Genomic DNA, 22,773 nt, shown 5'->3' with positions numbered 1-22,773 from the left:
GACACCTTAGGAAGCATCATTCGCAAATTCAAGGCAAAGGGCACTGTTGAAACGCTACCTGGTCGTGGCAGAAAGAAGATGCTGACTTCGACTGCTGTGCGCTACCTGAAGCGTAGAGTGGAGAGAAGTCCCCGTGTGACTGCTGAGGAACTGAGAAAATATTTGTCAGATGTGGGTACAGAAGTTTCAGCCCAGACAATAAGACGCACACTGCGTAATGAAGGCCTCCGTGCCAGAACTCCCAGGCGTACCCCCTTGCTGTCTCCAAAGAATAAGAAGAGTCGACTGCAGTATGCCAAAAGCCATGTGGACAAACCACAAAAGTTGTGGGATAGTGTTCTGTGGACTGATGAAACAAAATTAGAACTGTTTGGGCCCATGGATCAACGCTATGTTTGGAGGAGGAAGAACAAGGCCTATGATGAAAAGAACACCTTGCCTACTGTGAAGCATGGTGGAGGGTCAATCATGCTTTGGGGCTGTTTTGCTTCTGCAGGTACAGGGAAGCTTCAGCGTGTGCAAGGTACCATGAATTCTCTTCAGTACCAGGAGATATTGGATGGAAACGTGATGCAGTCCGTCACACACCTGAGGCTTGGGAGACGTTGGACCTTTCAACAGGACAATGATCCCAAGCATACCTCCAAGTCCACTAGAGCATGGTTGCAGAGGAAAGGCTGGAACATTTTGGAGTGGCCATCGCAGTCACCAGACTTAAATCCGATTGAGAACCTCTGGTGGGACTTAAAGAAAGCAGTTGCAGTGCGCAAGCCTAAGAATGTGACTGAACTGGAGGCCTTTGCCCATGAAGAATGGGCGAAGATACCCGTAGATCGCTGCAAGACACTTGTGTCAAGCTATGCTTCACGTTTAAAAGCTGTTATAACTGTAAAAGGATGCTGTACTAAGTACTAAGATTGAATGTCACTTGGGGGTTGAATAAAACTGATAATGCTGTGAGCACAGAAAAGACATTTGTGGTTATTTCATTATAACTGTTATGTTATATTTGTCTGACCTACAAGTGCCTCTTTAATGTAAATGTAAGCAAGATGACTGAATGATCAAAAGCAATGTCAAACTGGCCAAAACACTCAATTTCAGTGGGGGTTGAATAATTTTGGTCACAACTGTATATGTCTGTGATTGATTCTAGTAGATCATTTTATAGAAGTCCCTCTTGTTCAAATTAAAAAATAAATGTCAACATCTATTGTTTACAACACTAATACTGCAGGATTTATCTGTTGATTATTTTAACACTGTCATCTATAGTCTCAAGAGCTCTTAATGAGTATCTAGCCGATTATCATTTCTTTACCTTTATGACAAACCTTAAAAGATAAGTCTATAAACATTTTCTGGTTTCTAGGAAGTCTAATCAGGAAAATCTTGTGTTTGTGGCAAATCCTGATGGCTAAAAATTTGCTGTTAGACCAGCCAAAATGTAATTTTATTGAAGCTGCTGTAGAGAGAGAATAGGGAGAGGCAACAAACTGCATATTGAGAAATTAGGGTGAGTTAGCAAACTATACTTTACTTTTGTGAATTGCAGTAATGGGGTCTTGTTCCCCCCCCCCTCTTTTCCAACATTGCTCCAACTCTTTGTTTAACCCAAAATTTTAAACTTTTACAATAGCTTGCCTAAATGACTTGAATTGATTAACATGCTCCACTCTCATAGGCTTCAATGGGATTTGTGGCAAAGTTTTGTTTGTTTGTTTGTCAGGATTTGCCAAACTCCCAGCAAAATCGAACCCAAGCAGGTTCAAAGATCACTAGAGGAAAATAGGGTTATTTACTAAAGGCAAATAGGTTGTTCACTTTGCAAGAGATTATGGGGACAATTCACTAAAGGATATCACATGCATTATGTCGGTCACGTGACCACATCTCACATGCAATACTGAAAAAGTCAATTCACTATTGCTAGTAGGTGGTATTTACCGCAAATAGCAAAAACTCTCGGTAAAGACTGCATAAAAAAAGTTAAACTCAATTCACAGAAGAAAATAAATATTTAAATGCATGCAGTAATTAAGTAGTGGTCGCTGCATGCGGTATGTACTGGTTGATAAGGAGCAGGCAGCCGCCGGCATCCTTAACAACCAGTTTCTGTCATGATTGTTAAGGAGCAGGTGGCCGCTGCTTCCTTAACAACCAATGAGTCATCAGATGTCAGTGGGGTTCACATGGGGGGGACAGGATCTGGGGGCCCCCCCATGTTGAAAGGGGGCTTCCAGATTCCAATAAGCCCTTGCCCGCAAACCCGCACAACTACTGGCCAGAGTAGTGGGGAAAAGGCCCCCCACCCCAAAGCACCTCACCATGTTGTGGGCATGTGGTTTGGTATGGTTTAGGAGGAGGGGGCACTCGCTTCCCCCCCCCTTTCCTGACCTGTTGGACTGCATGCTCAGGTAAGGGTCTGGTATGGATTTTGAGGGGGACCCCATACCATTTTTGTTTTATGTTAGCTTGGGGGTTCTCCTCAAAATCCATACCAGACCTGAAGGGCTTGGTATGGATTGGGGGGAGGGAGCTGTTTTTTTTTCTTAATTTTTAATTGCTGGAAATTCTTTTTTTTACATTCAGCTGTCAGCGTGGTACCCTTGATGGCTCCTTACATTACCACATGTTTTCACTACTAAAATATGGCATGACTTAATGAAATAACTCATGAAGTATTTTAGTAGCATTTTTTAGTGGATGCAAACACTTTTTTTTAAAAGCTTTGTGCGGTATCTTACTGTATACTTGGATGTGGTAAGCTACAGCATTGCACTTTACAAAGGAAGTTTCCCCAGAGTTTAATAAATGTCGTGAAATTTCACTTTGCAAAAAATACCCAATCATGTGCAAGGAAAATAAAAAACTGAATTTTTACATGATTGGATGATGGAAGTCAGCAGAACTTGACCTCATTCACTAAGCTCTGCAGAAAATTCCCTTGCAAAGTGAACACTCTATTTACATTTAAATACAATAAAATATTTAATAAGAAATCAATTTTTTTTTCTTGTACTGTTATGGGTACTAAGCAAATCAATAAATAAGTATGTTTGTGTAAAAAGTGAATGACCACTATTACTTAGTAAGAAACCAGTCCGTACTCATATCAGTACAAAGCACCAGGATAGAATGTAATCCAATACAAATACGCCAATGCTGTTTCTGCAGCTATCTGCTTTACAGTTTCCATTGTCTCACAGCAAGAGTTATTGTTTGTTGATAGTAGTGCAACTCCTCTTAGTGTTAGGCATGGACTGGTAAGGGGCCAATATAAGCCAACCATGATTTTAATCACCACTGATGAACCCATACTGCCCCTATGAATTTATACAAGCTAAGAAAATAAAATTGGTTGTATTGCTTTGAAAAAAACCCTTGATTTCAGTTGACTTTTTCCAAAAGTGAAATTCTAAAGAGCCACTAAAGAGAGCTTTTTTATGTCCAACATGCAGTACAGAAATGACAGCTATCACAGGTATTCTATTGGGTCTCTTGGCTGGAATAAGGCTGCATCCACACTTAAGCATTTTGTAGCTTGAAGCTCCAAAATAGCTCAAACGCAAAAAATCAATTGTTCTCTATGGTGCCTGTTCACACCTGATTGTGCGAACAGGCACCATGGAGAACAATTGACTTTTTAAGTCTGAACAGTTTTAGAGCTGCGAACTTCAAGCTACAAAACACTGTGTGAATGCAGCCTAAGGCTGGCCATATACTATACAATTTTCTGTTCAATTTCTGCCCAATTTCCTTTAGATTTACCTTCAACTATGTAGTGCAAGGGCTTGCTTAATTGGATACAATTGAAAGTGTGGTTTATGTTTGACCTACTATTATATGGTTTTTGGTAAATCTAAAGAAAATTGTATATTGTATGGCCAGCCTTACTGCAGAGCCACGTTTATGGTCTTGTCCATCACGAGCATTATATGATAGTGTCAGATCAGTCTTATGTTTAACCTGACTGAATGAACAAATGTGCCAGGTAAGCTTGATAGAACACAACATTTAGTTCCTTTAATTTTTACAATCTGTGCAGTTATTTTAGATTTTATAAATAAGCAGTATAAATACACAGTTATAACATCAAAAGTAGCATTAAGAAGAGAATGATAACCAGTGGCAAAAATCAATAGTCATCCACCAATGATTTTACTATAGTCACCTGACTGATAAAATGTGAAATCTGATCAGTTTCTACTGTTTTGCACACCAATACTGCTCTTAAAGTGTTACTAAACCCAGGACCCTGAATTCACTATATCTGGTCTCCCACAGTACATAGAACATTGAAATGCAATTATTTTAGTAAATAAAAACTGCTAAATACCTTTTCTCATCAGCAGTATATAGCAGTCTTGTGACTTCTTTCAATGTCCAGCAGAGCACTGTTTAAAGCTTGTAGGATGAGTTTTCATGCTCCTCTGATTGGCCTATGAAGCTGCATGACCCCTGACCCTCTGTCTGGACAGCACTGATTGACCCTGTGCTGATCACATGCACTCTCCCAAGAAAAAAACTCTCTAGCAATACACACCAAACTGAGCATGTACAGCTTGCCTCCAAGGCTCTGTTCTATCAGCAGATGGGTCGGGGACTGTGGAAGAAGGAGAGGATCAGAGAAGGATCAAATATCCTTTTTACACAATGTGGAGGATTAACCCCTTAGATTCCACTGTGAGTATAACAAGCATGCTTTCCTGCATATACAGACTGATTTTACTGTTGTGGGTTTAGTAACAATTTTAAGACATCTTACCAAAGGAAACCTATTTGAAAGATATGTGGGTTTTTTATTGTTGACCTCCATTTCTGGAAATTACAGTTACCTGGCAGTCATGCTAAACCACTGACTTCAATGCTTTATAAAAGTCATTACCCAGGCAAGTATGCAAATCACTTTGACTTTGTTTGTTCTATTTCAGTGACTTTGAAAATACTAAAACCAAAGACATCCATACATATAGCATTTAAAGGAGGAAGTCAGGAATGGCAGCTCTGTATTTCTCTGAGTCAGGGGCAGACTGACCATTTGGAAACTTGGGCACTGTCCGAGGGCCCGGAGTCAGTAGGGGGCCCCATGAGATGCCCCTGGTACCTTTTTCATAGGCTTTTTTGAGTTTGGGCAAGGACACAGGGGCCCCATGATCCCCTATTGCCCGGGGGGCCCCATGAGTTGTCAGTCCGCCCCTGCTCTCAGTACAAATTTACTTTAAATGTATCTGAATGTTTTGTTGAAATGACAGCTTTATGCTTATGGTAACTCAAACTCAATTCCCCACCAAACCACATTATTCTATACTCCTTCCACAGCTGCATACTCTGATCCACCAGCACCTCCTCTTTTATTTACATCTCTGCCATCAAAAATCTGTTCAGTGCTTGGCCTGAATCCAGGTAGACAGCCCATTCAAACCCATGGAGCCAAAATGCTCAGGCACGGGCAGCACTGAACAGATTTTCCCCAGATAGGATGTAAACACCAGAGGATGGCACAGTGCTGTATCAGAGGTAAGTTATCAAATTCTGGGAAGACCTAGTAAAGTATAGATTAAATGTACAGTTGTCCTTAAAGTGGAAGGTCACTCTCTCAATCAACAGTGACATTTTAATGCCTTTGCTGCTAGCATTAGTAAATAGATAGGAATGTATATTATATGCATTTGTTTTAAACTTTATCTGTACATTTATTCAGTTGGTTCCTGGTTTCTAGGCCTAGGCAAATGATCCCATCACAGGAGTCTTAACCACTTCATGTCCGGACACTTTTACCCCCTTCCTGTCCAGGCCAAATTTCACACTTTGAATGACAATTGAGTGGTCATGCAACACTGTGCCCATATGAATTTTTTAGCATTTTTTTAAGACAGATAAAGCTTTATTTTGGTGGTATTTATTCACCTATTTTTTTTTTTTGATATGTAAAAGTCCAAATATTTTTTAAAAAAGTGTTTTTCTTATAAAATTTTGCAAATAAATAATATTTAATCATAAATCTTGGCCAAAATGTATTCTGTTGTCTTTTTAGTAAAAAAAAAATAACCCAAATTAGTTTATAACCAAAAATTATAATTTTAAAAAAAATTTTTTTACAATTTTATTTTATTTTTTATTTTTATTATTTGTTTTGTTTTTTTTACATACTGTCACCCTAGCAGTACAGTGTCACCATGTACTACTTGTGGGGGGTGATGAAGATTTTTCTTTTTTTATTACACTGATTGCTTTTACACCCATAAAGGCTGTAAAAGCAATCATTTCTCATTCTCTCTGGCTGCATTCTTGCAGCCATTGAGAACTACTGTGTGAGCTGTGATTGGTCACAGCTTGTCACATGGTACAAGGCTGTTGTGAATAGCCTTGTACTATGTGACCTCTGTGATCATTCACAGATTTCACACGTAGTAAGCAATGATGTCAGAAGTGACATCTTGCTTACTACTCTGCATGTCATCACTGATTGGCCAATCAGTGATCGCATGATCGGGACCTTGCACAGAGGTCCCGTACGACGACCGGTGTTCCACTGTGTCCTGAGGACACAGTGGGCACCGGATTGTGGTGCTGCGCGCTCCCAGGGAGCGCACACAAGCAGGGGGCGGGGAGGCCATTTATAAATGGCCACCCGACCCTGCACTGCCAGCGTCTGGCTGTTTATATACAACGGCCGGACGGGAGGTGGTTAAGGAGGGGAGGAGGGGCTTTCTCAGATAAGCACACCCTCCTACCTGCATGGCTGAGCTAAGGACAGATGGATTCCAGGAAGTAAATGCTATATGAATCATCTGCCCTTACTCAAGATGGCCATGTCTAGAAATGCTAGGGGGTGTTTTTCAAAGTGAATTTTCAACAAAATAAAGCAAGGGGACATTGGTGGATGGGGGAGTTTATTTTCAATATTAAAAATGAATTAAATTGTGTTTTTGGTTTGCTGTGCTCAGATGCTGTGTAATTCCACTTTAAGTTACATTTTACATATATTGCATGTTCATGAAGGCCATTCAGACCGGCTGACAAAGAAGAGATGCATCCTACAAAGTTTTCCATTGTAAAGCCTGTCCTCTTTTGAACATTCTTACCTTTCCCTAAGTAGATTTGATGATTGTGCTTTTGATACATGGCCATGTGCTAAGCATTCTGCTCTGCTCTACATCAAATTGTAACTCTAACTGTCCACAGTACAAAATAAATTGGGACAGTTTCATGATAGAAACATAGGAAAGTGTGATAAGTTGAGACATGCACTCCTTTACTCTACTTGCCGGGGTTATAACCCTCCCTTACTCTATCCAAAATGAAAATAGTTTTCCCTATAGCTCTACTTTAGAGCAAATAGACTGTGCAGTAAACGAGGTAAAGCTTCACATTAAAAAGAATACCCAATCGCGTGCAAGGATAAAAAAAACTGCATTTCTGCTTGCACTTGATTGGGAGATGGAAGTCAGCAGAGCTGCCCTCATTTACTAAGCTCTGGAACAACTGCACTTTCAAAGTGCTCACTTTATGTGCTTTTAGTAAATCCACCCTATTAAACATAGTAAAATCAATCAATTTTCTACTGTCATTTCATCAGATTCTTAGAGACTTTTCTTGTGTATGTACAAGCATATACATCATTTTCTGCAAAAAAACTCCAAACCACTCCAGACATAATACAATATGCATGCATGTCACAATGGTCTAATCCCTTGTTAGAACATATACCATTTTTCATATATGTAGTGGGGATACTTTACTTTTTCACAATTATTTTTAGAGATATCTTCCCACTGACATCATTGATCTTTTTAGCTATCTATAAGGGAGGGAATTCTTCCCAGTGACCACATGTATAAGGAGCATTCTTCCCAATGACCATCACACTAATGTATCATGAGTTGTAGAAATAGTCATTTTTAGCAAGGGTTTCCTGGGACTGAAGAGTTACTTTAAGGGTTCCTCTGTGTTGAAAAGGCTGAGAAAGGCTTCTTGAAAGTGTAACTAAAGGCAAAACTTTCCTTTTCATTTTGGATAGAGTAATGGAGGGCTAGACCCCCTGTCAGCTTGTTTTACCATCTGTGTCCCATTGAGGAGATTTACCTTCACTTCATGTCCCATAGCCAAAACTGGAAGTGAGAGGAAATCCTGCAAATCAAGGGAATCCCTTAAGGCCCCCCAGGTCACCAGAACCAGTGTCCCTATTTAAAGATGTCCCCTCTATTACTTTTCTAGGGACAGGCCAAAATTTAGGACCCTATCCAAAACTAAAAAAAAAAGTTTTCCATTTAGTTATACTTTACATAAATACAAAATATCTTTCTAAATGTCAAATATTGAATGAAAATAGTATAAAAGAAAAAATAACACACATATAAATACCCTTCTTCCAGCAATAAAAAAGACAACATTGTATTTTTTATTGGTGAAAGAAGGGTAGTTATATAGATGTGTAATTTTTTATACTATTTTCATAAAAGTTTTGACATTTTTAAAGACATTTTGTATTTACTTAACTTAGTTGTTTTTAATACAGCACATGTGTCCTGTGAAAGCAGCTTCCCTTTGACTGGTATTCCAGTCACCATTTTTCTTTTGTATTAATACATAGGCTGCAGGGACCGCACTGACTTAGTGAATTGGCATATTTCTACGGTTTCAACTATTTGACCTTTTTTTTATGTTTCAATAATTTTTATTGAGTTTTTCAAGGATAAACGGGGAAACAACAGGGGAAAACAGGGAACATAAATAAGGTTTAGTCATATAACATTACAGTAGACACATATGGTTAATCATTTTGTTGCAGATCAACCCTCTGGAACGATGGGGTGTTGATCCTGTTTAGCAATATCATCAGAGGTATTTGTGGGTATTTGAAGAACCTTGGTGAGGAGTATGGGGAATTAGGTTAGGTGGGATGTTGGCGGAGAGGTGAGGGAGGGTAGGATTGGGGAGGGAGGAGCATAACTGGGGAGTTGAGGAGATACCAGTCTTGGTGTGGGGTGTGAATTCATTTTCTGAGATGCCTTCAGTGTTGTATATAACATTTTGGGTGGTTTAGCCATCGGGTCCACTGGATATTGAATTTGTGGTAGGAGGAGGTATTGATTGCGGAGAGTTTTTCCATTTGGCATTGAATGTTAAGGTCTGTAATTAATGAGGAGATTGAGGGGGTATTATTTGTGTTCCATAATCTAGTAATATTAATTTTGGCGGCAAAGAGTATGTGGGTAATAATTGTTCGGGAACGTGGATGGAATTTCTCGGTTCCGATGTGTAGGAGTGCTAATTAGGGGTTCGGGACTAACGGAGTTGTGTTTATTTCAGAGATTAATTGGAATGTAGTATTCCAGAAGGAGCGAAGAGATTTGCATGACCACAAAATGTGGATTGTTGAGCCTATCTCCCCACATAGTCTCCAGCATGTAGGGGACTGTTTCGGGTAGTAGGTGGAAATTTTAACCGCGGTTAGGTACCATTGGTGGAGTATTTTTAGATATGACTCCCAGTGGAAGCTACATCGGGTAGCCTTATAAGTGATGTTGAAGGTATTTTCCCAACATTTTAAAGATATTTGGGCTGAAAGGATTTTTTCCCAATTGGTTAGGGAGGTTGTTTGTAGAGTAAATTGCGAGTTTATGAGGTGTGTATAGAAGGAGGATTTACCTTTACCCGGGTATTGGGGTATGGTGAAGAAAATGTAGGCTGTAGTTGGTATTATAGTATTGTGGGGTAAGTTAGTTGTTAGTAGACAATGAGCGATTCTGAGGTATGTAAAATTTTCAGTAGTAGGAATATTGTATTTGGATTGAAGAGTTTGGAATGGGTGTAAGGATTGATTGGTGTAGAGGTCTCTTATGTTGGTTATTCCTTGTTTTGTCCATTGAGATAGATCTAGTGAGGGAATGAAGAGGTGTAGTATATTGGTTTGGGTAGGTACATGTTTAATGTCTTAAATTTGGTGGATAGAAGGTCCCTCCAAGCTTGTAGGGAGGCTTTGATGCAGGGATGATTTAGTTGGGGTTGTATGCGTTTGGAAGGTGGGGTCAAGAGTATATTTTGGGGTTTAAGTGGTTGAAAAGGGAGGGTTTCTATTATGGGCCAAATTTTTTCCTTTGAGGGATTCCACCAGAAGTATAATTGGTCTAAGAGGGTAGCTGTGTAATAAGATTTGAGTTTACCTTTTTTTAACAATAAAAACTGACAAGGGTTCTAATTCTTCTTCCCTGTATCCACCCCACTGGATATCGCATGAGATAAAATACTACATGGCTTAGTGAGATAAATACTGCATATTTAATAAAAAATACTGCATGCAGTATTTTAAAAGCGTTTTTTTTTTGGGAATGCCCAAAAAATGTTTGAAAAATGTTACGTGGAATTTTAATGTATTTATTTAAGTAGTGCATACCGCTTCATGAATGGAGCCCACTGTTATTTAGCAAGAAACATTTATTCCACATTAATAATTCTGCTACCAAAATTAGTACGTGCTGTTATTTGCCTCCAGCATTATTCCTTTTTCTTCATGCTGGAAGCTGCCATTTTGCTGAAGCCCAGAGTCCATGAGCAGCAGTAAATCTTTAGGCTGTTAGCAGAATGGCCTCTGCATTTTCAGCACAGTGTCAAAAAATAGAGAGCAACTGAGCATGTGCAGAGAGACTGAGTGTATTACTGGAATTTAAACATCATATGCACTTATTTTTAATGTTTTACATAGCTATAATTGCAAAATGGGGCAGCCTGAAGTAATCTAGCAGGACCTAATTTTCTGGCTCAAGTTCCACTTTAACTTCTTTCAATTAATCTTACAAAGAGTTTTAAGTGGAACTAAACCCAACGATTTAACGGTTTCACAAAACAGTTATATTCAAGGTATACCATGAATAAAAATTGTCACAGTTGTTTGCACTCTTAACCAATATATCAAGCTATCAAATAGCTGGTGTCATAACTGATCAAATAATCAACACCATGGTGACCGCAGATCAAACAAAGGCTAAAATGGCAGCTTCCTTGGCTGTAAAGTACAGGAGGGTTTAGTTCAGCTTAGCTTTTACTGCCATCAATGCACATCATAAGTAGTGGCAGGGTAAGGGGGGGGGGCTTACCCACACTGCTTTCGGCTGATAGGATGACTGCTGACTGTCAGTTGGAACTGATTCGGTAGCTTTTCAACCACAGGATGACTTCCACACACCTCAATAACAGCCACCTCCACTTTGGGTACCCTCGCTATGTCGCGTCTTTTCTCTGGTCTCCCATTCCTGTTACTGACACAGAAGCAACATGTAAAACATCAGTTTTGGGTCCCCGTTTCACTTTCTCCAGCCAGTATGTCTACATTTTAGACCCCTGATGAGAGCAATAATGCTAGGCCCATTATTCCTGATTAACTGTAACCTGATGACCTGTAGGAGCTTTTAAAGCACTGCCTATCGAAAATATAGGGTACCAAAGGTTGTCGACATTTCATGGGTGCATGCAAATTTAAGGTTTGACATGCTGAGTCTTTTTTATTTTAGCAGACATTGGGTAATATACTGTAAATCAGAAAGAATAAATACGAGCGCATCTATGGAATAGCAGCTGAACATTAGGTACCATACACCCTCAAAACAATGTAAATCAAAAGATGCAGCGCTATAAACTAGAACATATTATGGAATAAATCAAAGAATCAATAATAGATAACTGAACAAATATAACAGTTCATAAAAATGGGTGACTTTAGTGCTCTCCTCTATTTCTTATCCTCCTGGTGATCAGGCGTTGTGCAAAATAGTGCTGAAGAAGTGCACACTCACCAGAACGCACAGGTATATGAGCGTTTTAAATATAGATTCCCCTTAGAATCATCAGCTGGACACGATATGATGGTGTGACAGCCTCCTTCCAGAGCTCCTAGATGTTTCTCTGTAGTCCCTTGGTAGGTGACCTGCGGACTTCTCCTTAAGATTTGTATACGATTCTTACCCCGCAGAGAGATGAGTGACTAAAATGGATACTCCCCAAGGGAGTCAAAACAAAACGTATCCATAGTGTAGTAGGTCATTTAAAAGAATTTATTGAAATCTCAGCAGTCCGTGTACACGGCAGTGTATAAACAATGTGGACTAACCGTCCAATGGTAAAGATGGCCGCCGGAGCTCCACGATGCTCCGGCGGTATGACGTCACGGCGTTCCTGGCTCCTCCTACGCGTTTCGTGCACACGCACGTCGTCTGGGGGGATTTGCGTGTGCACGAAACGCGTAGGAGGAGCCAGGAACGCCGTGACGTCATACCGCCGGAGCATCGTGGAGCTCCGGCGGCCATCTTTACCATTGGACGGTTAGTCCACATTGTTTATACACTGCCGTGTACACGGACTGCTGAGATTTCAATAAATTCTTTTAAATGACCTACTACACTATGGATACGTTTTGTTTTGACTCCCTTGGGGAGTATCCATTTTAGTCACTCATCTCTCTGCGGGGTAAGAATCGTATACAAATCTTAAGGAGAAGTCCGCAGGTCACCTACCAAGGGACTACAGAGAAACATCTAGGAGCTCTGGAAGGAGGCTGTCACACCATCATATCGTGTCCAGCTGATGATTCTAAGGGGAATCTATATTTAAAACGCTCATATACCTGTGCGTTCTGGTGAGTGTGCACTTCTTCAGCACTATTTTGCACAACGCCTGATCACCAGGAGGATACGAAATAGAGGAGAGCACTAAAGTCACCCATTTTTATGAACTGTTATATTTGTTCAGTTATCTATTATTGATTCTTTGATTTATTCCATAATATGTTCTAGTTTATAGCGCTGCATCTTTTGATTTACATTGGTAATATACTGTGCTTATGAGCTCTAAAATTAACTTTAGTGCTTTTTTAACTTAAATTTTGAGTTTCATAAACCATTGCGCTAATATTGTGTGATGTAAAAAATTGGAACTACCACTGTGTTATTCTGTAGGGTGTCTGCTTTCAGAAAATATATGATGTTTGTGGGGTTTACCTAATCTTCAGGCCTAAAACATTTTTTTAAACACGTGTGCAAAAATGCAGGAACACCTCTGGCAGCTAACAGTTAAAGGTCAGCTGATATGACCAGAGTGGAGGAGAGAACTAAGTTAAAAAGCACTCAGAGTATTGTTCCTCCTAGTTACATTACAGGTGGCTGAACAATGGTTACTTGTATGTCAAAATGCGTTTAATGAGTAATATTACTTTTAGGCAGCTTGGGTTACTGTGGCATTTAAAGACAGTCTGCATCCAGCGGTGGCAGAAATCTTTGGGAGGATCCTGCATGTATGTACAGGTTCCTCGAGGTGGCACTTCATACTTTCAACGGTTTGCCTCTTCTTTCCAGAAACGTTTTACAAGCACTACTAAATAGCAAGGGCACATTCACAAGCCCTAGGGATAAGAACTTAAAGCAGTAAATGTGACATTCACCAAACATTTACTACAGGTGTATCTTCCTTTGCATGCATGTTAAATTACAGTCATTCATTCTTATGTAATGAATGTTTGGTGAATTTCACATTCACTGTTTTATAAATACACCGATCAGTAATAACATTATGACCACTCACCTTCTAATATTCAGTGGCTCCCCCCCCCCCTTTTGCCACCAAAACAGCCCTGACTTGTCAAGGCATGGAGGTCACTTGACCTCTGAAGGTATACTATGTTATCTGGGACCAAGCCATCAATGGCAGGTCTTTATATTGCAAGGTGGGGCCTACATGGATTGGATTTCCCATAGTGCATCCTGGTGTTATCTCTTCGCTAGGTAAGCAATGCACACACAGCTCGCCATCCATATGATGCAAATGAAAAAATGTGATTCATCAGACCAGGCCATCTTTTTCAATTGCTCTGTGGTTCATTTTTGATTCTGATGTGCCCATTGTAGGCATTTTTGTCTGAGGACATGGGTCAGTGTGGGCACCCTGACCAGTCTGCAGCTGCACAGTCCCATACACAACAAACTGCAAAGCACTGTGTGTTCTGACACCTTTCTATCAGAACCAGCATTTTTCAGCAATTTGAGCTATAGTAGCTCTTCTAGTAGATTGGATTCCAAGGGCCAGCCTTCGCTCCCCACATGCATCAATGAGCCTTGGTCATCCAGGACCCTGCCTTACTGTCTTACGTCCATGGACCACATTTGGTAGGTTATGACTACTACAAACCGGGAACATCCCACAAGAGCTGCAGTTTTGGAGATGCTCTGACCCAGTCATCTAGCTAGCCATTACAATTTGGCCCTTGCAAATTCTCTCAGATCCTTACACTTGCCCATTTTTCTTCTTTCAACACATCAACTTTAAAGACAACATGTTCACTTGCTGCCTAATGTATTCCACCCATTCAGGTGCCATTGTCTCAAGATAATCATTGTTATTTACTTTACTTGTCAGTTGTCATAATATTATGGCTGATCGGTAATATTATGCTCCGGTTGTAAGATCCAAGCAGCGGGAGATCACATAACATGGTTTTACAAGGTATAGCATTGCTGCAGCCTGTTAAAAAATCTCTCCTTCTTGTGTTCATGTGCATGATTTTTTTTTTCAAGTTTTATAAAATAATAGTGTTTGGTGTTCGAAAGATAGAGAGTTCTTGTTCCAGCCTGTATCGCTTATGCAAATCTATCCTATAGTAACTGCTGTTTTTGGGGTTGTGGCCATTGAAGTGATGTTTTGAATAGGTGGTGGACATGCCTTAAATTGGTCAGATTTTGGTCCCATGTATTTGGCCTCCTCTTTATTTTACTGTTTCACCTATCTATATGTAGAGAGACCAAGTTTGCCTTATTACAATGCCCTATACTGGATTTTTTTACTCATCAGTGGAAGCTTGCCTCTTACCTTTTTCTCTCAGCCACCAGAATGATAGCCCAAGCCAGTTAAAAAACGTCTGTCCTCTTCCAGGGGGTGAGAGATCATATGACTACACTAATGCTCAATGAACAGATGTCTAATATCCACAATGACTCCCAGGCTAAGTTTCTTAAAATATGGGACTCATGGTTGACGTACAGTATGCCTTTGGCACTCCTCCTCAAGCCAGCTTGGGCCTACTCTGATGGGCAGTCCTGATGCTTCCGAGTTCCTGTCACCCTCCTCCTTTCTGGCTTCTGGCCCTCTGGCCAACTCCCCTTTCTCCCTATCCTTCCTTTCATTCTCTACAAGTAAGCAACTCTTTTCCCCGGTTGCGTCACCTAGCCTAGTCCTTTTTATGTTCCTGCTCAACTCTCTTATTTCCTTGCATCTACTTGAGTTGCAGACAGCGAATTCGCATGGGTACTGATGGATCCAGGGGACGCTCCGCTGCTGTGGGAGGGGGAACCCTCCTGGCCCTCTACCCTTTGAGGCTATCAAATTGTATAGAGTTATTGCTGCCATGTCTGCCTTTGACTGACCTCCACTGCCTCTGTTTTTCCATCTTTTGCCTTTATGTAAGCTCACTTCCATTGCAAATACCACTGCTAGTCCCTGCATGGGTAGATCTGTTGCTTGTTTGTTAAAACAAAATAAACATTATTGAAATAGAAAGATGGACCGTTTTTAAATAACATTAAAATTAAATTACTGCTAAAAATTTTGTTTATTTTGAAGTGGTTAAATATCAGAGTATCCAACAGATTTTATAGCCCACCTTGCGGAACAATGGGGACAGGAATTTTCCCTACAGGCATACAACTATGAAATTTGTTTTTTTTTGTTCATTTGAGTGAGGAAAGGTTAGAACCTCTGCCCAGTTAATATTATTGTCCCTGTTGGGACAATTTCCCCTCATTTCCTGATCTGGTAATGGGATACACAGGGCGTCACTGTCATAGACATAGAACATAAAAGGAAATCTCCCTATTAAGGACACAAAGACAGCTGATAATTCCTAGCAGTGCTACTACCTCTTCTTCACTCTTTTGTTGTCCTTTGCATCTTGATAAATATATATATATATATATATATATATATTGTGACAGTAGGCAGGTGAATTCACCTGGTTGCTTCCTGGATGGACGATACATTTGTCCAAGGTTTAGACTCTATGGGGATTTGTTCCACTAGGGGGAAGTGCTGAGTCCTTCAGCACTGAGGTAATGAGCCCAGCTGAAGGTAGTGGGCTCAATAAGGCCTCTATAAAACTTCCCAGCCTACTTAGGGAGTTGCTCCATCCTGGAACCAGATCTGTGCCTGAACTGACTGGGGAGCAGTCCTTGCTGCTAAATATTCCACGGTCAACTGTTAGTGGTATTATTAGAAAGTGGAAGTAACTGGGAACAACAGCAATTCAGCCACGAAGTGGTAGGCCACATAAAATGACCGAATGGGGTCAGCGCATGCTGAAGCTCACAGTGCACAGAAGTCGCCAATGGTCTGCAGAGCAGTAGCTAAAGACCTCCAAACTTCATGTGGCCTTCAGATTAGCACAACATTGCATAGAGAGCTTCATGGAATGGGTTTCCATGTCCGAGTAGCTGCACTCAAACCTTACATCACCAAGTGCAATGCAAAGCATTGGATGCAGTGGTGTAAAGGACTCTGGACTCTAGAGCACTGAAAGGCATGGAGTTTCAGCAGTGACAAATGACACTTCTCTGGCAATTCGATGGATATATCTGGGTTTGGTGGCTGCCAGGAGAATGGATCTTGCCTGACTGCATTGTGCCAAGTGTAAAGTTTGGTGGAGGGGGGATTATGGTGTGGGGTTGGCTTTCACGGTTTGGGCTTGGCCCATTAGTTTCATTGAAGGGAACTCTTAAGGTGTCAGCATACCAAGACATTTTGAACAATTTCATGCTCCCAACTTTGTGGGAACAGTTTGGGGATGGCCCCTTCCTGTTCCAACATGACTGCACACCAGTGCACAAAGCAAGGTCTATAAAGACATGGATGAGAGAGTTTGGGGTGGAGGAACTTGACTGAGCTGCAGAGAGTCCTAACCTTACAAATGTGCTTCTGGAAGAATGGTCAAACATTCCCATAGACACACTCCTAAACCTTGTGGACAGCTTTCCCAGAAGAGTTGAAGCTGTTATAGCTGCAAAGGGTGGGCCAACTCAATATTGAAACCTATGGACTAAGACTGGGATGCCATTAAAGTTCAAGTGCATGTAAAGACAGGCATCCTAATACTTTTGCAATATTAGGGAAAATTGTATTCCATACTTACCGTAATATTCCTTTCCTGGATCCTCTCCATGTCAGCCTACCACGGGTCAACTCCGCCCTCTCTGACTCTTCCAGGACAACCTCTTTCCTAGCCTATAAGAGCGGCTGTCTCCCCTCACTTAGTTTTCAACATATTGCTCCTCGCGACGGAGACTGGGTGGGAATCCTGACATGGGGAGGAGCCAGGAAAGGAAAATTACAGTAAGTATGGAATACAATTTTCCCTATTCCTGGATCTCCCCATGTCAGTCTGCCATGTGATGTACAAGCAATGCTAAAAGGAACAAACGGAGGGGAAGAAACAAGACACAAACTGAATGCTGCATATAAACCTCTATTACTGACAGCCGCTGCAATGACTGCAGATCCAAAAAAGACTGCACCGATGGAAAAGCCATTCTGTGGGGGCAAATAAATGCATTTGCCATGCTCCAGCTTGCTGCACTGCAAACCACCTTTGCTGGCACTTTAGTGTATGCTGCCCATGAAATTGAAATGCTTCTAGTTGAATTAGCTCTCACTTCCAAAGGTGGCGGCAAGCCTAGGACGTTGTAGACATTCTGAATGGTCTTGACAATGTGGGTAGTACTGTGAAGCCCTTTCTTGGACCTTGAGGGAAGGTATAAAGACTATCTCGTTCACTGATGTCCTCTGTGCATTTCAGATATACTGGGAATGAATGAACCAGATCTAAATTCTTCCACTCATCCTCTGACCCATCTTCCAGAAAAGGGATATGGGATGAAGTTGAAATTTGTTTGGAAAAAATTTGGGACCTGTCTCAGAATGACCCTGTTTTGGAGTATCCAGCAGTATGGCTCTTTAGTTAAAAAGGAATACATGTCAGATACTCTCCTTGTGGTAACAATTGCCATCAAGAAATATGTCCTTAGAGCCACATGGAATAAGGAACACGAAGTTATCGGGTAAAATGGTGGTGCCAGCAAGGCATTGAAACCAAGTGACAAATTCCTACTAGTGATCTAATCTTCACTACTGCCTTCAGAAATGAATGACCAAACGGTTAAAGGCCCATCTTTTACTTGCCATGGCCAAGAGGACTGAAACTAGAATTTGGAACTAATTTAAATGATTTTGCAGGAATTTAGGAACATTAGATACCGAGGGAGTTGAAGCATTCCAATTTTTTGCCAGAAAGAGTCCCAAAAGAGAAAGATATAGCAGGAACTTCGTTGATTGCAGTTGACTCTTTTGATGGTTGATTATCCACCCAAAGCATTTAACATGTTACAGGTTAGAGACACGTGATCCAACAGAAGACTCCTTGACAGGGCCAACAGAAGGATGTCATCGAGGTAATGAAATATATGAAGACCCCTGAGTCTCAGAACAGCTATGATGGCTGATAGCAGCCTTGTGAAGGTTCTGGGAGTGGTGCAAAGCCCGAATGGCAAAGAACAAACTGGAAAAGTGCCCCTTGTACGCAAACCTGAGAAAGGGATAATGAGCCAGAACTATGGGGGCATGCAGATAGGTGCCTGCTAAATCCACTGAGGCAATCCAGTCTCTGATTTTTACTACAGAAATGATGACCTCCCAGGAATCCATCTTGAAAGGAGGGGCCTTCATAAATGAACTCAGATATTCCAGGTCTAGAACTGGTCTGAAGGCGCCTGAGGACAGAACCAAAGAGGAACACTTGTCTTCTCCCCATTCTTGTCTTGGTACAGGAAAAATAGCTTGAGCTGTTAACAATTCCTTTATATATGCATGCAAACAATTCAGTTTATCTGGACACATTGGTACCCCAAGGGGCCTTTTTTCAAATTCTAGCAGATATCTACTTCAGATGATATCTAGAATTCAAGCATCCTCCACTTCTTCCACACACAGACCTCCCTAAATAGAGACAATTTTGCTCCCACTTGAGAGGGCTGGGTGGAGACTCCTTCTGAAGGCCTTGTCGAAAGACCTAACTGGCTGGTTTGATTTGGACTTGACTCCCTTGGCAAATGCTGCACTGCCATTCTTCCAATGTCTGAAAAATGGCCAACCAGGCCTATACACACTGGCTTCTTTGAAACGATTCTTAACTCTTCTAAAAGAGCAAAAGGACTGACTTTGCCATCTCTTCTCCTGAAGGATAAGGTCTGACTTCCCACTAGATACCAGCTGAATGGCAGCATTAAGGTCTTGACAAAATGGGGCTTCCAAATTGAGCCAAGGCTGTGTTTAGAGGCATTGTCAGCAGACAAATGCTTTAGCCATAAGGTTTTTTTGGTGTTACTGTGTGAGCCATTAACTTTGCTGTCATTCTGACTAGATCCACTGCCACTTTAGCAATGAACTCAACAGCTATCCTGAATAATTGCACTTCTCCTGAATCACAGGACTTCATTTCTACCATTCACAGTTTGAGGGCCATAGGGGATAGTCCTGCCACACTGTACATCCTCTTCAGATCTGTATCAATATTGAGGTCCATTGGATCCCTAAAAGACACTGAACCTTCAAGTGGAAGCGTTATGTGGCTAGCCAGTCTTTGTAGAGAGGTGGATACTTTGGGAACTATATTCCATAATTTGTCATCCCTTTGACACACTTTTTTTTTCTCTGTCTTTTGGGTGAAGAACTTTTTGCTGTGTCTCAAATGTACAATTTTACTTGCTGTGCGTCTGCAGCTTTGTCAAGTGCTCCCTAAGATAGGATGTGCACACCAGTTTACCAACTAATTCGCCTGGCAATGCCTCAGCTGAACAGCCCCAACAAGCCTCTACTTCAGGGGGGGGTTGGAGAAGAGGCTCTGGAAGAGGTAGAAGACCTTTTCCTGTGCTTGCCAGAGGATTTACTCTTCTTGGAAGCGTTTTGGTGATGTGATTTTCCTCATCCCATTTCTGTACAACTGCAGTGGGCCACTGGCGATGGCTTCCTAGAACAACCACTTGGTGGATGTTTAATCCACCCTGGACTGTTCTGGTGAAGCAACTTGTACTGGACAACAGGAGACAGGATTGTTTAGGACCGAGGTCTTGGCGGACGCTTTATTCCGCGCTGGAGTCTGCTTGCTGCCAAAAAGGTACACAGATAGCACTTGTAAAAAGTAGCAATAAATAGGTAGGCTGACATGGGGAGGTCCAGGAAAGTGCATATATATATATATATATATATATATATATATATATATAAAAATATACCAATATACCAGCACATTAAAAGCTGACACTCAGTTAAGTCTGCTGTGAATTCTGTTGTTCTATGTTTAAAGGATATGTTCACCTTGTTTTTAGGGTGGAGCATGTAACATGTTCCCAATGCTGCAGCCGCTGCTCAATTCCCCTCCCCCACCCAATTCCCTGTTACAGCAGTACGGGGAGAAGTTCCCTGTACTAGCTGCTAGTTTTTTAATCAGCACAGCCGTGTGAGGGTTTCGCCCGTACATGCTCTATGGGCAGCAGATATTCTGGCAGGTCTGCAAGAGACCTGCATGGCACCAGTGATCTGCTGATTGCTGGTGCAATGCTTTATAGGCTCCTGCAACAAAAAATAATAAAAGCACATTTTCTTTACCTGCAAACAAAATTAAAAGTCAGCAGCTACAAATACTGTAGCTGCTGAATTTTACTAAAAGGCCACTTACTTGTCCAGGGATCCAGCATTGTTCTCACCTGGGCTGGTTCTTCACTGGTCTTTGGATCCCCAGGGTTGCCATGCCAACTGTGGGAAGGCAGCTGTGACCCTTTGCGGAGTCACAGCTGGCTCCCCACTGTGCATGTGCGAGATGCACTGCACCCTGTGAATGGTCCTGCGGTCTCCTGGAACCAGTGACATATCACAAGAGCCTGTGGGCAAGAGGGGAGGGGGCACCTGAACTTCCGTTCACATTGTCAAGACCAGGTACCTGCCCCCCGCCCCAAAAAAAAAAGTGTCCAAAAGTTGGGGAGGAGGCAGAAGAGTGGAACTTCCTTGTAGGGGAGAAGTTCCGCTTTAACATGATTTTTTTAAGGTGGCATCAAAATGACAGACATTTCTTAGCTGGGTTTAGTGGATAGAAAAGCTGTTTAATGTGCTTTAAATATCATTCTCTATTATGTGTACATATACATATAATTTCTTTGGTTTGTAAAATGTTTGTCTATTTATCCTTGAACTCAATTGAAACCTCTTTTACATAAAGCAGCTTGTAATTTATCTAATGAATTACGTAAGCTTGTGGTTCAACACAGCTGCTCCAGTCTCTTGGCTGTTTGTAGTCCAGGAATACGTCTAGGTTGTATAAATCTGGTAAATTCACCATGAAAGGCTGGGAACATTACATAAATGATAAGATTATGATAGAAAATGAGTTGAACACTATTGAGTTTGTACATTCTCATTCCATATTCTGTGTGTTGTGATTGTTGAATAACTTCACACTAGACAGTATTGTTTAGTGTAGAAATGAAAAAGTGATGCATTACATTAACTGTCAAATCCAGTGGTACCTGCTTTAGTGCTCAAAAACACCACCTAGTTCAATGCAGGTAAAAGGCCAGTAAGTGATCAGGTCCTTTGCTGTATTAATATAAGTCTGCATGCCATTAGTATTACACTAATACTAACATACATTGGCTGTTCTGCATCTCTGCCACTCAGAAGGAGTAGGACTCCTGGAGTGCTTTATGTGGAACTTATCTACACAGTGGGGATAATCACTATGAACTGGTAGAGGGAAGGACCACTTACCTGTGCAAAAGTGCAACATTAGAAAATGATTAATTGAAAATAAAATACAATTTATTCCCCTACTTACTTTCCACAAGTGAAATAAAATCCACTTAAATATTGTGTGTTGATACTCCTATATTCAGAATTCTAGTTCGGGGATCAAGAGTTCCTTTAGTCCGCACAGAACAAAAATGAATTTCATTGACATTCACAGAACATGGGAAGCTTATAGTTTTCCCCTTGCTGTTACTGATTAATTAGTTAATCCACTTTTTTTTAAATAGCAGAGCCGCAGGAAATTGCAAAACGCTGCAAAAACACGTGTACACGTGGTACCGAGTTTACAAACGTTTTGCTGAATTACGTGTTTTCCCACAGCCTTGGTCAGGATAGGCTAGTGTACATGTAGCCTAACACTAACTTGCAAAATAATTATTACGGAAGTAAGGGGCAGTCCTTTGAGATGCAGTACATTTGCAGTATAGGTACGGTATAGTTTCGTCACATGTGTAAGGTAGATATAGTTCAGATGCGGTAAAGGTTCAGTATAGGGTTGGAATAGGTGAAGCTTAGGTTTGGAACAAGTGTAGCATAGGGTGCAGTATGGATTGGGTACACTTGGTGTCCTGATAATATAATATTGTTTGTTTTTAATTGCATGGTTTATATACATCCATAAAAACATTTTTAATAACAGGTATTATATCTTTTTACAGCCAATACCTACACTGTGGAGACCATTTGGCTGTGATTCAAAATGGCTGCTATTGTCAACCCACAAACATCCTACCCACTGCTGCATAGACTGTCTGTAAGGACTATTGATGAAGATATAGAAAGAATTGAAAATGGAGCAAGCAGGTATGATAATGTCTTACATATCTAAATTTAAAAAAGCCGCATATCCATCAAGCTCAGTTGATGTTTTTTCTTGCCTTTTTG

The 22,773-nt window shown here is 41.0% G+C and overlaps 1 protein-coding gene across 2 annotated transcripts in view; it reads left to right on the top strand.

Annotated features, from left to right (window-relative positions):
• Positions 1-22,773, top strand: part of CNGA3 (cyclic nucleotide gated channel subunit alpha 3) — a 65,966-nt gene that overhangs the window by 9,370 nt on the left and 33,823 nt on the right. For both annotated transcript variants that reach the window (XM_089693474.1, XM_089693476.1), the window contains exon 2: positions 22,548-22,692. In XM_089693474.1, coding sequence (XP_089549600.1) covers positions 22,589-22,692 — 104 coding nt within the window. In that variant the 5' untranslated portion in view covers positions 22,548-22,588. The remainder of the gene's footprint in view (positions 1-22,547; positions 22,693-22,773) is intronic.

This window comes from Staurois parvus, unplaced genomic scaffold (genome assembly GCF_062004578.1).
Source record: "Staurois parvus isolate SC_StPar_1 unplaced genomic scaffold, SC_StPar_1.0 ptg000634l, whole genome shotgun sequence".
Lineage (NCBI taxonomy): Eukaryota > Metazoa > Chordata > Amphibia > Anura > Ranidae > Staurois > Staurois parvus.
The sequence above is the reverse complement of the archived record's forward strand: the minus strand, read 5'-3'. Positions and strand labels throughout refer to the sequence as shown.